The sequence below is a fragment of the Lontra canadensis genome, unplaced genomic scaffold, assembly GCF_010015895.1.
Source record: "Lontra canadensis isolate GAN:19392208 unplaced genomic scaffold, GSC_riverotter_1.0 scaffold17, whole genome shotgun sequence".
NCBI lineage: Eukaryota > Metazoa > Chordata > Mammalia > Carnivora > Mustelidae > Lontra > Lontra canadensis.
In genome coordinates, this window is record NW_022631011.1 from 23,360,700 (window position 1) to 23,375,877 (window position 15,178).

At 37.2% G+C, this 15,178-nt stretch overlaps 1 protein-coding gene across 6 annotated transcripts in view; it reads right to left on the reverse strand.

The window, feature by feature from the left end:
- Positions 1–15,178, reverse strand: part of GREB1L (GREB1 like retinoic acid receptor coactivator) — a 269,159-nt gene that overhangs the window by 115,097 nt on the left and 138,884 nt on the right. For all 6 annotated transcript variants that reach the window (XM_032859791.1, XM_032859794.1, XM_032859789.1 and 3 more), the window contains 3 exons: positions 13,602–13,761; positions 13,195–13,392; positions 3,534–3,710 (listed from right to left, as the gene is read on the reverse strand). In XM_032859791.1, the coding sequence (XP_032715682.1) occupies positions 3,534–3,710; positions 13,195–13,392; positions 13,602–13,758 (532 nt within the window). In that variant the 5' untranslated portion in view covers positions 13,759–13,761. The remainder of the gene's footprint in view (positions 1–3,533; positions 3,711–13,194; positions 13,393–13,601; positions 13,762–15,178) is intronic.

Sequence of the window (15,178 nt, forward strand, 5' to 3'; positions counted from 1 at the left end):
AGATTAAAAAAAAAATTGTCAATGGCTGCCTATTTCACCAAGTCCCCAAACCATCTAATATCCATCTCTTCAGGCATGCATGCAGCTATCCAACAAATACTTGTACTCTACCATGTGCTAGGCACTGTCTCAGGTACCAGGTTTTCAGCATGGAACAAAGCAGACAAAACCACTGCCTACACATAACTTACATTGTCATATGATTGTCAGGCCTTGATGGAAAATTGCCTGGTTTGCAAGGCGCATGAAGCACCCAAACACAGTAAAATGATCTAAGAACACTTTAGCAAAAATACTTAAAGACAGTGCCCCCTGAAAGATCCAAGCAGATCTACTGGATAGATCAAAATAGTTCATAAATGATGTAGTGTGAGAATTAGAATTAACAAATTACCGAGGTGAGGTTTTCTTTTTTCTCTTTTCTTTTGCCTGTTCTCTGAGGTGAAAAGCAAGAGAGCGTGAGAGGAAGAAAAGCAAAGCAACTGGACAATCTTCAGTTACCGAAGTGGCACATTAATGATGAGAATTAATAATATTAAAGAGATAGAATGCTACAGCTCATTTTTAAAACTCTCTATGGTTTCAGTATTAACCTTAGTTCAAGAGAGATTTTATCTGCTCAAATTTCTTGTTGTCATTGTCAGAAAAAATTGTGCTTCTTACAGCCAAATTACATTTCTAGTCTTCCAAGTGCATGGTAGATTTGGGACACATGAATGAACTGCCAATATATTTTGAAGATTTTATTTCTTTTATTTGAGAGAGAGAGGGAGAGCCCAGAAGGAGAGCAAGAGGGCAAAGTAGACTCCCTGCTGAGCAGAGAGCCTGATGTGGAACTCGATCCCAAAACCATGAGATCGTGACCTGAGCCAAAGGCAGATGCTTAACTGAGTGAGCCACCCAGGCGCCCCTGGATCAATATATATTTAATCGATTCCCCCATGGTCTTTTGAATCTGTACAATTTATATAAAAAGTCAAACAAATTGATATTGGAATCCACCAGGATGCAAGTATATTTGAAGCTTAACATTTTTTCCCACTATATCTTAATGCATACTGAAATAATTTATCATCAGTAAGAATGTTGGATGGATATTAACTTTTAGGCAACAGAGACTGAACATATAAAAATCTCAACAATGTACTTATCTAAGAGAAAACTTCAACCCTTGTGTTGCACTATACTTTCAATTTGGAAAGTAGTTAGTAAAAAATTATGTCCATTCACAAGGCTAGAGAAAGTAAGCAGAATTCCATTTCTATAAGGGTATGAGTAAATATGACACAGTTGCAGAATAACTACCATATAAAGAACAAGTGTTCCGTTCTCAGCACTATGGTGGATGTGTGCCTTATAAACATCACTATTTAATCTTTATAACCCTGCAAGGTAGGCATCATTGGCCTCGTTCTATAGATGAAGAGTCTGAGACCTCAAGAGGATAAGAAGCCTGCCCCAGTTCTGAAAGTACTAAGTGGTAAACCCAGCATTTTACCCTTGGTTCCAACTCCCAATACTCATGGTCTTTGATCTCATATACCTGCTTATCTATAAATATGAAACCTATTATTCTGATAATGTTTGTTGTGTTCTTTCTATGACACATTCTAGGAGGATTCCTCTGGTCATGAAGAATCACTAAGCAAGAAGGCATCATGAGTGATTTTTCTATTTGTGGTCAGACCCACATGTTAAATATTCCATTTGATGACACTGTGATGCTTGTATATTTTTTAAGTCTTTTTATTTTTAGTAATCTCTACACCCAACATGGGACTCAAACACACAAGCCTGAGATCAAGAGTTGCATGCTCTTCTAAATGAGCCAGCAAGGCTCCCTGACGCTATGATGCTTTTAAAATGCTAAAAGGAAGTTTCCCAAAATTGTTATAACACAACCCAACTGGGTTACTAGTTCTGTGTCTTAACATTTTTGTGTCCCCACATCACAGCTTAGCATGATTTTGTCACACAGTACATTTGGAACACATAGTGTTGGATAAATGTGTGAACAACTGAAGACTTGGGAACTTCTTTGCTAATGTATAAACAACCATTAGACTTCTATGTTAAACCATCTGGTCGAAACCACTAAAAGAAAAGAAAATTAACATGTTTTTATGAAAGCCTTATGGAAAGTATCACTTCTTTTCCTATGCACCAAGAGAAGACTTTCAAATATAATGTAAGGAACCTTTATAAAGCATGGGCAAGGTTACTTTCTGATTCAAGATACTGATGTACGTATTTCTAAACTTCCGATAATACTGTATAACTAGGAAAAATGCATCAAACTAAACAAGCACAGCTTAGAACTGACACAATTCTTGGGGCACCTGGGTGGCTCAGTGGGTTAAAGCCTCTGCTTTCGGCTCAGGTCGTTATCTCATGGTCCTGGGATCGATCAAGCCCCATGTCGGGCTCTCTGCTCAGTGGGGAGCCCGCTTCCTCCTCTCCCTCTCTCTGCCTGCCTCTCTGCCTACTTGTGATCTGTCAGTCAAATAAGTAAATAAAAATCTTTAAAAAAAAAAAAAAGAACTGACACAATTCTTGAATTCTTTGTCCTCTTCTCTCTTTTTCATTTTTATTGTTATTTGCACCAAAAGCATATGATTGCATCTATACTTAGAGAAATTCTGAGAAACAAAAGAAACTCCAGAGAAACACAGCTGCAAAGAAAACAACAAACCTCATATGACATTTTATCTTCTTAATCATTAATATTAATTTAAAAATAAATCCACTATTCATTTCCCATGAAGCTAGATTATGAAAAAAGCGCAGACTCAAAGTAATACCAGAGAATGAAACAATTCTGAGATAGAGTTACACATTTTATATCACCTATACTTAGTTACTTTGGTTGAACTCATGCTAAATATCAAGTGAGAATCACATCAATCAAGTGTAGTTAGGAATAATGGGTGGTGTGGAGAAACTAGCAATAAGATACAAAGTGGATAATCTGCAGCTGAATAACTGAGAGTTGATTTGACATCAGGTCCAAATCAATGACTCTATAAAGAATTAATCCTACTTTGCTTAACAAAGTATTAACTTTTTAAAAATATTTATATTTATTTATTTGAGAGAGAGCATGAAAGAGAGACAGCACAAACAGGGGGAGGGGCAGAGGCAAAGGGAGAAAGAGACTCGCCGCTGAGCAGGGAGCCCGACATGGGACTCCATCCCAGGACCTTGGGATCATGACCTGAACCAAAGGCAGACACTTAACAGACTGAATCACCCAGATGTCCCCAAAGTATTAATTTTTGATAAACCTAATGCCATCCTTTAAACCTGGTTTAGAAAAGTCTCTTCAAGGTGGGTGTTTTGAGAATGAATAAAAAATAAATGGTAATTTTTGAGAAGTTACTAAAAGAAAAAGATGTTTCATACCTGAGTTAAACTATAGAATTCCCAACTAATTCTGTGACTTTTTAAAGAGAAAATTCTGTGATAATTTAAAAATAAATTTGTAGTTGGACTCCTTCACCTTAGAAGGAATTTGATAAGTGTGGAATACTCACCTAAAAGTGCATTTTTCCCGTGATCATCTGGTAGAAATCGTTTGTCTACAGCACACACTAGGATGTGCTCGGGAAGATTGGGAGACTTGGCCCCCACCAGGAGGAATCCTGCTGGGATGTCGATTTGTTCCATACACAGAGATACCAAACGCAAATCCTTTCCCGCTTGACAAAAACCTAAAACCCAGTAAAAAAAGGACACAGTGAAATGTTTGGAAGGTTTCTATCTTCTTATCACCCATTTGGAGAGTGAATTTACCCATAGGAATCACTATTAAGGACTAAATTTAAAGTCCATATTCTCCAACCAGAAGACAAATCATATGTGCCCCTCTGAGTGGAGCTGAAAAGACACAAATGGTTGTATTTCTGACAGGGTTAGCCAACATTGATGACTTTGTATTTTCTGATCCACAAGTAAGCAAATGAAAAATATACATAGGAAACTTTGAAAAATGTATGTAATTTTTATGTGCACATAATACAGTATTTTTATGCTTTCAGTGCAAGTTCACTTCTGTAAATGGTGACTTCTGTCATAGAAAAGGGAGGCTTTCCATTTCACCCAGGAAGAGACTGTACCTCTGAGTTTGGTGGCCCATAAATGAATGGCCAGAACTAGAATCCAGAATTGTGAGGACAATCTTCATGAGATACAACACAACATGAGGACAATCTTCATGAGATACAACATGAGGACAATCTTCATGAGATACAACATGACAACACATGATAAAACCTTACCTAACACTTTGTGTACCATAACATATCACACTAATTCATTAGCTCACAATTTCTTAAAAATCATTTGCAACAGATGCTGCCCTAGGCTGGGGGATAGAGTTGAACAAACATACCTTCCTCTAAGAGCTTGCATTACAGTTAGTTGAAAGAGTATATAAGGAACCAATAGACACAAAACAATATTACAGAGGACAGCTATTTTCTGCTGCAAAGCACCCATTTCACATCTTCCGGGAGATTATCAGACCTCCCTGAACTCTAATTATATGATTCCTCTTGGAGAATTGTGATATTCTAGATTGACTGGAGCTGGCACCTGATCCAAGCTAGTCACTATAATATCCCACCTTTTTGGTTGATAAGTTGATAGTTGATATTTGATAAGTCAGGGGCACCTGACATAAACTAGGGCATTCAAAGCCTTTTCTCTAGGAATTCTGAACATGGAGCCAGAGTGTGGCTTAGTTTGGTCTGTGGCTCAGTTCCTTGCCTTTTGAGAGAAGTCTGTCAGCACGGTCAGCAGATAGTAGGTTGAGGCAGAATGTTCTGGCAGTGTGTGGGCCTCTGAAGCCCAGTGTATGTGCCTTTCCTGTGGTTTGACTGTGAAACATTTTGCTTAAGAATTCATCAACTATCTTCATTCCACCTAAGGCTAATCTCAGCTGGCCTGGGTTTCACTTGCAACCAAAGAGGGTGAACAAAAGTATGATAAATACTATTTCAGAAAGTTGTGGAAGATAAAGGATGGACATCTAACTCTCCACACACAAACCTGAGGAGATCATCATCAATGTCCAGAACAAAGTAGGGAATAAATCATGCTAAATTCTTCCAGTATCAATTCATATTATGATGTTAACCCAACGCCAACAAACAATTGGATGTCATCAGTTAGTACATGAGAAATAGTAAGAAAACAACATCCAAACATATGGTTTGGCTCATCAAATCTCAAAAGCAGACATAATGGAATTGGAAGAAGTCAACAGAAGAAGGGCTAAAATGATAAAACAATGAGGTTCAACCATTTCAATCTTACTTTTTAACACTAAAAACTTTCAAATTTAACTTTAGTGTTTGTGAATTGAGGAAAAACAATAGCAGAATGTTATTGTGAATTCGTTAACAATTCTGAATGAATCTATATTTTATTATTCACAATATCTATGTATTTGCAAAATATTCATTTGTACGTGTAAGTCATATTATTTATTTAGTTTACAAACTTTTTTTTTGAAACTATGGATATATAAAACCCCTAAAAAAAAAAAATTCTGCTGCCCTCACCCATTGCAGGGACAGGACTCACAGGTTTAAAAGTGGGAAAATGATGATATCGATGGCAGAAAAATATACGGAGCATTTAATGTAAGTCAGGTATAGTGCTAACCACTGTATAGATTATCTCATTTAATCCTCCCAACAACTACTAATTCCTTTCCAAGATGGAGAAATTGAGGCTCAGAAAGATTAGGGAACTTGTCTTAGGTTACATAAGGGGTTCGGTAATGTCAGGAATGTCAGACGTGGAAGTTTACTATATAAAAACAGACCAAAAATATACTACGCAACTTGGCAAAAGAAAAGCTAAGAACAATTATAACCCAGATCTAAAATCATGCGAGGTGAACATAGACATATAACCAAATTCTAAAATGTTAAATCTAGGAGGCATTTTATTTTTTCTCTCAAAGATTTTATTTATTTGTTTGTCAGAGAGAGAGAGAGATAGGCAGAGGGAGAAGCAGGCTCTCCAATGAGCAAGGAGCACAGAACAGAATTCGATCCCAGCACCATGGGATCATGACCTGAGCTGAAGGCAGATGCCTAACCGACTGAGCCACCCCGGCGTCCATCTAGGAGGCATTTTAAAGCCCTAAAAGAAGCACTAATTTCTTTAACCAAAGAAATTATTAATTTGTGTAGACAGTAAACCTAGAAACACATTTCCCATAAGAAATAGCACCTGGGTGCTATTTTGGGGCGCCTGGGTGGCTCAGTGGGTTAAAGCCTCTGCCTTTGGCTCAGGTCATGATCCCAGGGTCCTGGGATCAGGCCCCACATCGGGCTCTCTGCTCGGTGGGGAGCTGCTTCCCCCTCCCTCTCTCTGCCTGCCTCTCTGCCTACTGTGACCTCTGTCTGTCAAATAAATAAATAAATAAATAAATAAATAAATCTTTATTAAAAAAAGAAAGAAAGAAAGAAAAAGAAATAGCGCCTTCATCATGACTTGTTCCAAAAGGCAGATCATGTATCTTCCCAAAATGTATAGATAAACTCAGTGATGAGAGGTTCATGATCACCCAAAGGATGGAAAACAGGATGCCTGGGGAACTGTCTGTCACTAAGCAGTAACAATACGACCTTTCTACAACTTTGACTCACACCACATTAGAAAGAATGGACTAGATGAAACGATGAATCTGTACCAACTTATATAAATTTGCAAATTAAATTATGAGCTTTTTAGAACATCAGAGCTATAGAGAACCTCAAGACCAGCATCTCCCAACAGGTAGTTATCAAACTCCCAGGAATTTATAAAGGTATTCCATGATACTTGGAATTATAAGTCAAACTCAAATAGATACCATTATCAATTTCTAAAAACTAATAAATAATCATTCTTATATCCTACTTTTAAAACAATGTTCCGAGGGCCTTCCTTACTACACGTGTGGGGATAGTGGACACTCGCCGAATGAACTCAGGACTTACTTGTTTTAACCCCATATCGGTGTGTGACTTTCATTTTCATACAATTGTTTTTATCACCAGTCATATGTATTAATATGGTGCTTAATTTATACTCATAATACACTGTTGGTTAATGATGGGAAACTCAGGGAGCACTGATTGTGTAAATGAGAACAGTCATTTTAGAAATGTGTCTAAAGATGCTCTTGCTAGAAATGAAAATTAGATTCAATCCCAACGCCACTCATTAAATTATAAAATTATATGAAATGCACCAATATGTTTCTAGGACACCCAAAAAAAATGTCAAGGTAAAATTTAGTGATCATAATCCAATTTGGCTATTCATTTAAGAGGGAAAAGCCAACCTCATTCTGCAGCCTTTTTAGTAGCAGAAATTCTGCAAGCAGCAGCCAGAAACCTTTTCATCATATAGAGTAAAAATTATAAAAATATACTAATATACCCTTTTAATCCCAAAATATAAAAATTCTAAAATACAGGTATTAAAAGTAGATTTTTGGCTTTTTTTTCTTTTTTGATGCTGGAAAACACTTAAATACACTTAGCTCCCTGAAAACTTATATTCTATTTTTGAATTTGTCAATGAAATATATTTTTTCTTATAAAACCAATTTTGAATAAATTAAGTAACAATTACTGAATAATTAAATGTAGATAATTTTTCTCATATGCATGAATAAGATCAAAGAGTATATTAACATATTGGTCTAAAATAAATACTTTATACTTAAAATCAGTTCTTTATCATGTCCCATGTGGTGACAGAATTGAGTTTTAAATTCCTAAGGAGTTCAAAAAACTACATATTACTATAAAAAGAAATTTGTGAGTCAAGACTGGGTAACAATAATCTATTTAGTATGTAAATAAGGCATGAGGGCCCATAAAGGTTAAGAAGATGGTCCAAGTTCAAATATTCTGTAACTGGAAAAGATGGAACTAAAACCCATCCTGACTCGAAATTGATGCCCCTTCATCATCGACGTTAACATCTCTCTGACTCATAATGTTTCACCTTCCCTTGGTCTAATGTAGGACACTCCTATTGTTTCTTCACTGCCTTTTTCCTCCCCACCCCACAGCGCCCTCCTCCCCAAGTCCTACTACCCAGCTTTGCAGGCTGAATCCAAGCGGCACTTTCCACACCAGCCCCTGCCTGATAGCCATGATCTATTGGCACCCATCTACCTCATACTTGCTGATGAATCCTTAAAACTCACAGTTTTTCTGATGAGATTTCTAAAAGCAATACATTGCAGCAAAGGGAGATCGAGGGGTAAAATACAATTTTGGTTCTGGGCTTAACAGATACAGAGTCAAGAGGACAGAGTGTGGAGAACACCTGAAGAAAGCAGGATTTTCTACAGAAGAAAGAGGACTTCAGAGTGATTTCTGTGGCAAAAAGAAACACACAGTCAGCTCAAATTACGAAGTACAAATAGTTTTCAGTGATACAGCCTTTCAGGGTTTTCCCACTTATGATATGAGGACACCTAGAGGTGGGAAGTAAAAATTATTAAACAATGACTGGATTCTAGAAGCGTCTTTTCTACTAATTTCTTCCTTAAAAAAAATTTAAGAGGTGCTTATGACAATGAAAAGAGAAAATACCCTATTTTATGCTTTTAAAAAAAGGCACAATAATGAGAGTATGTAAAAGGGGCACAAGAAGCAACTGAAGGTGCTTCCGAGGTCCAAAACTGGAACAATCTGAGAAATACAGTAAAGTAGTATTGGATTATAACTCAACATAAAACAAATATCCATGAGTGCATAATGATATAAAGGACTGAATACATTGATAAGTGGGCTGGAAGAAAGAGACTAATTAGCATGCAGAATTTTGAATAATTTATGCCGATACTCTATCCTCAAGAAGATGGAGCAAATTCCCCATTCCTTAACTGTAAGCTGAGCATCGTGACTTTCTCCCACAGTATGGAAAGTGGGGGAAAGAATGGAGATAATACTACCCCCACCAGGTGATCTAGGCCAACATCAATAGCCATAAATCATGTTGACAAAATGTACCCTTGACATAATGTGATGAAAATGGCACTTTATCTTTGCGAGCTTCTTTCCCCAAACCCATAACCTCAGCCTAATCAGGAGAAAAACCTCAGACAAACTCTAGGAGAGGGTCACCTACAATATACCTTACTAATAATTCCTAAAACTGTCAGGGTCATCAGAAACAAGGAAAGTCTGAGAAACTGTCACAGCCCAGAGGAGCCTAAGGAGACATGTTGACTAATTTAGTATCCTGGTGAGATTCTGGAACAGAAAGACATTGGTAAAAACTAAAGAACCCAAATAAACTATGAACTTTAATTATTATTAAAATCAATACTAGGGGCGCCTGGGTGACTCCTTTAGGCATCTGCCTTGGGCTCAGGTCATGACCTCAGGGTCCTGTGTTTGAATCCCGCCTCAGGCTCCCTGCTCCGTGGGGAGTCTGCTTCTTCCTCATCCTCTGCCTCTCCATGCCACCCCTCCCCACCCCAACTGGAGCTTTCTCTCTCACTCAACTAAATAAATAAAATCTTTTCTAAAAATTAGTAATAAAGTAAGATGTCAACAATAGGAGAAACTGCAGGGATATACCCTATCCTATTTTCTCAACTTTTCTTTAAATCTAAAACTGTTCTTAAAAAATAAAGTCTATTTTTACAACGTCCTAGTTTATCTTTTTGCCTTCATGTTACTCACCAACAGAAGCCACTCGGCCAATTCAGTTAAGAGTAAAGAGAATAGGAGAGAAAGAGAAGGCAAGACTGAATCCAGTAACAGGTCAGCAAGAAATCAATCCAAGGCCAGAAACAGTTGCAAAATCAAGAAAAAGTTTCTAAGTCTAGTTTGTAATTATTCTGAGAATACCCTCACCGGGCAAGGGTCTGAGCTTTTCTGTGATGTTTTATAACTGTGATGTCTTCCTCTAACCCTCATTCTTGGGATTCAAATCAGCTAATCATATACAAAATATATTATCAAGGATACCCAATTAAGAAAAAGCATTATGCAAAGAGCAATATGCAGGGTTTTTTTTTTTCTTTTAAGATTGAAAATAAGCTCTGTGTGTCTGTAAAGAAGAGTGGGTAGCTTAAGAATCTAGGAAATGTGATTATATTTTAAGGTGTGTAGGCTCCAAATATTTTGTGTAGTAGGTAGTTCTAGTCTCTAGAAATATATCAGATTATTAATATAATAAAGATCAATTATTCAATGTGCACTAAAGCTGCAAACAAAATGAAAAGACACCTTATTACTCCCCTGTAGGGTAATTTTGAATCACACCTGGACTAATCCTGAAAGAAAAGCCAGAGTCTTTCTTTTAGAGGCTTCTGGAAGACCTGGGGAAGAGTGTCCTAAGGAAGGATCTAAGCCTGTTTACTATATGCAGGGAAGGAGAGATAAGTTACCGACGTTCCGCACACAAATAACATTTGACAAACTTGCTCCTAAGTAGCTTCATTTTTTAAAAGCAATACTGAAATGCTGCCTTAACCCCAAGGCCTTTGAAGCAAATTATTTTAATTAAGAAAAGGAATAATGGTAGAGGGTCCTTCTTTGTAAACTTCATCTGCATTTTCTTAAGAAAATTGCCAAGGTTTTCTCTTCACAGAACCAGATTTGCATTCTCCAATTATCTCCAACTTGAAGGTTACGGAGTAATCTAAGCTGGGGGGAGGGGAACGTTTACTGAAACAGCTGTCAACACAAACTAAAGTAATCGAAGCGGTATTTGGAGGCTTCAAATTTGGTTGCCCTTCACCTCTTTAGATAATCAACTGCCTCCCAGCAGGGTGGGAACCTACACTATTCCAATAATTTACATAAGAAATTAGCAACCAAAATTTACATCAGAATGGTAACCCCTAGAAGCCCATCAGGTATTAGGTATCTGCTTATCTAAATTGCCTCTAAAAATAGCTTTCCCTTCCTTTAAGTCGTAGGTAAATAGAGGATTTCCCAGGAAGGGAAGGTGGTATGCTAAGAGAAGTCCATGCATTATATTGTGCTAATTCACTGTCATTTCTATAAGAAAAAATTCAGGACTCTTTTGTCTTAGAGGGAGAGGGCTCTTGGAACTACCCTAGACTGAGCCAAATTAAAAGAGCTATGGAGAAACTTTAAACTATCAAATTATAAACCACACTTTTTGTTTTTAATGGCCACCTTCCAGTGAATTGAAAGGGGAAAAATACGGACATGTAATTAATTATAAGAAACCAAAGCAGCTGATGTATAGGAATCTACGTGTAGGACTAGGGTTTTCGGGTTGTCTTGGAATGTGAATTTATGCTTGGGGGGATCCCCCAACCCCCAGGAAAATTGCACCTCCAGATCTTACCCTTCATCTCTAAAATTAACTATCACCCTTCCCTTACACTTTACACAATCACTACACGGTAAGAATAGTGTTCTCACGTTTCAAAGTTCAAGAAATAGTTGCTATCTGTTAGGTGGTGTTTATATCCTGGGGTGCACTAAACAGCTTTCCACACCTGATTGTTAGTAATACCAATGTCACCACTCCAAAAGGCAAACTAAAAACACATTCAGAGGGGCACCTGGGTGGCTCAGGCCATGATCTCAGGGTTCTGGGATCAAGCCCCGCATCGGGCTATCTGCTCAGCGGGGAGCCTGCTTCCCCCTCTTTCTCTGCCTGCCTCTCTGCCTACTTGCCATTTCTCTCTCTCTCTCTCTGTGTGTGTCAAATAAATAAATAAATAAATAAAATCTTTAAAAAATAAAAATAAAAGCATATTCAGAGCACAGGGAAAACAAGAGAGTCCCTCCCCCCTTTCTGGTATAAAATTTGATATTTCAAAACTATCTCCTAGAGCTTTTACTCTGGTTCTATTTAATTCTTCCATTTAACAAGATTCTCAGTGACAATCCAACAATATTTTAAGCACAATTTCAATGTCTTGTTGTTAACTGTTAAGTATGACTTGACTGATTAAATAAAAGTCACAAAAATGGATATAAAACAACTAAGTGGAAACCCAATCCAGTCACTTTCTATACAAATATAGGCGAAAAGGCCTGTATTACCAATAATAAGTAAATTGATATATATTACATTAAGTCTGGGCAAAAGAAACCAAACACATGTGGAACAAAATTTATAAAGAATGATGTGCTAGAGGGAGGCCCAGCATACTTGTAGTGAATCAGGTGTAGATAGGCTACTACAACTAAGGATTTTGAACTTTTTACAGTTTATCAGATTCTTTTGAGAAGAAAGGAGAGGAGAGGAGAGGAGAAGAATCGAAAGGAGAAAGGAGGGAGAGAGGGGAAAGAAAAAAAAGAGAGATAAACTTTCAGTGTACACTCATTTATCTGGATTTGCACATTTGAGTTTCTAGTTTATCCCAGATTATTTGCAATTCAGGCTTTGTAGGGAGAATGTCTCAGAATCTTACCCCTCTCCTCCCACCTCCTCACCCCTAAGATTTGCATGCATTGTAATCACCCCAGGTGATTACAAGCCCATCTGGCTATAAAACCTGTACCCTGGCTAATATAGATATAGTAGAATCCACATACTAATTAGGCTGGGATAGCCAGAAACAGCATACACTAAACAAAGGGAAGAGAGTATATTTTAAATTATGACATCATCAAAACAATGAAATACCGAGAATATTTTATATTTGGATTTCCTTTTTAAAGTGTGGTTGAAGCCTTAGTGGAAGAGGAAGTTAACAAAATAAATAAAATGGAGTTATCAAAATATGTACATTTTTATCTTCTACAAATAACACTATACTGTATGACTTTCGAAATAAATGGAAAAGGTAAATATAAAACATCTAATAAATCCATTATTGTTTTTGAGGGTGGAAGAGAAAGAAGTAGGAAGACGGGACACTTTAAAAGTTCCTAAGATAGTAGTATTCTTGCAGGAAAAACCCTGATCTGGTCCTAGGCCTGCTTTGCCACATATCATCTCAGAGAAGTCATTCAACTGCTGTGAATCTCACTTTCTTCATCTAGAAGATAGAACGATAATACCTGTCTTTCTTATAGACACCTGCTGTGAATCACAGGAGATAATGTCAGTGAGAGCATAATCATTCCTCATTCCTTTCTGTAATTACTGGTTTCCAGTCTTGAGCACCACATGCAATGATTGGAAACTAGCCAGATAATAAAGAGGGATCAGAAAAAAAACAGAAATTAAACCCACCATCTGTAGTGCAAGACCCTTCCGGGGCAGGTTTTTGTGAATAGGGAATTGGTGGGCTATTTGAATCAGACATTTCTTCATCATCTTCATCATCTTCCATTTCATTAACTGTTAGATTGTTAGAAAAATCCAGGCTTCCATTTTGAGTGTAGCGGTGTACCAAATCTTTATCCAGATCCTCCACTTTGGGTTTCACATCTAGGTGAGCAAATAAATCACAGCTAAATTAATAAAAAGATGCTTATGGAAAAGTTATCAAAAGAAAAATTCATAATTCTGAAAGGTATCAGAGGACAAGAAAACAAGCAATGTCTAATATTTAATCAATGTAGTTCAGGGGTCCCCAGATTTGGAACTTCTGCTTCTTTTAAAAGGAGTCTAGAAATGTGCAGAATTGAGAAACGTACCTGCAGATGAAAAAGGATGCTGGTCAGGGTCCAAATACAGCTGGGAAAAAATTGGCCGTGGTACCACACTACTACATCTGAGAGACGCTTCTATGGAGTTATGGAGAGCTTCCTCAAATTGAGCAGATTTCAGTTGCCCAGCATATGAATTCCCCATGGTCTACACCACCCCCACAATGAGAAAGAGGAAGAAAAGGAAAAAATTGATATAATTAGAGGACATTATGTCTGCAAAGTACACGAAAGGCTGACATAAACTATACTATGTATCTTGTTAAGATTTAAACATGAACTTTATCTATATTTCTTAAGACAATTTGTATCAGGGATCCATTACACCACTTTTGCTTTTGGTCTTTATAATCCAAACCCATTTCAAAAAGACCCTTTAGAGGAGCTTGTGTCTGAGAATCAAACAGTAATAAATGCTTTAAGTTTCTCCAACCAGTAAATCAAGATTGACCTGTCAATTGTGAAGCCGTACATGATGACAATGGGGCTCACACTTCCTCCTTAAAACTAGTGGACTTCCATTACCCTATACCAACTATCAGTGCTTTTAGAGTAAATCTCTAATTACTTCTCTCTCTACTAAAATCTTCTTACCCTGGTACAGTGGGGGGGAGACACTTCTCTGGGGGAAAAAAATTAAAGCTTTATGATAATATACTTAATTGACAAATTCCTGAAAGAAAGATTTAAACCTTTAAACCCAGAGAACTCATTCATGTATATTAGTGTTTATTTTTAAAAAGTGTTATCTCATTTGGGACCCTTTAGGAAAGTATAATGTAGGAAGTTTTAAAGTCATGGCCCTTAATTCTCATAACGAATATTTATACCATTCTTGCTAGTTACAAAAATCTCCATGTATATCAATAATAACTACAATTCATGAAGTGCTAACTATTGGCTACACCAGCAATTCTCAAAGTGGTGGTCTGAGGTCACCAAGACCCTTTCTGGGGTCCATGAAGTCAAAACTCTTTTCAAGTTTTTTACGGGGATAGTATTTGCCTTTTTTACTCTCAGCCTCTCATACGTGTACAGCAGAATTTTCCAGAGGCTGCATGATGTGTGATACTCCAAGAGGTTGAATGTGGAAGCAGACAGACCAAGCTTCTTGCTTTTTTGGAAAATACAGTTCTTTTTCACAAAAATGTGTTTTTTTATGTTGACATGTAATGGGTTTATTGTTTTAATTTTTGAAGTTAATATATGTTTTAAATATTTCTTAGTCTTGGGGCACCTGGGTGGCTCAGTTGGTTAAGTGTCTGCCTTCAGCTCAGGTCATGATCTCTAGGTCTCCAGGTCCTGGGATTGAGCCCTGCATCTGGCTCCCACCTCAGCAGGGAGTCTGCCTCTCACTCTTTCTCCTTCCCTCTGCCCCTCTCCACCACTTGTTCTCTCTCTCTTTCTCTCTCAGATAAATAAATAAAATCTTTAAAAACATTTTTGTCTTAATTTCTAATAAATATAATCCACATAAGCAAAACTCAATTTTTAAGAGTATAAGGGGATTTTAAGATTAACAGTTTGAGAGACATTGAGATGGACAGTACTCTGAACAGTCATAA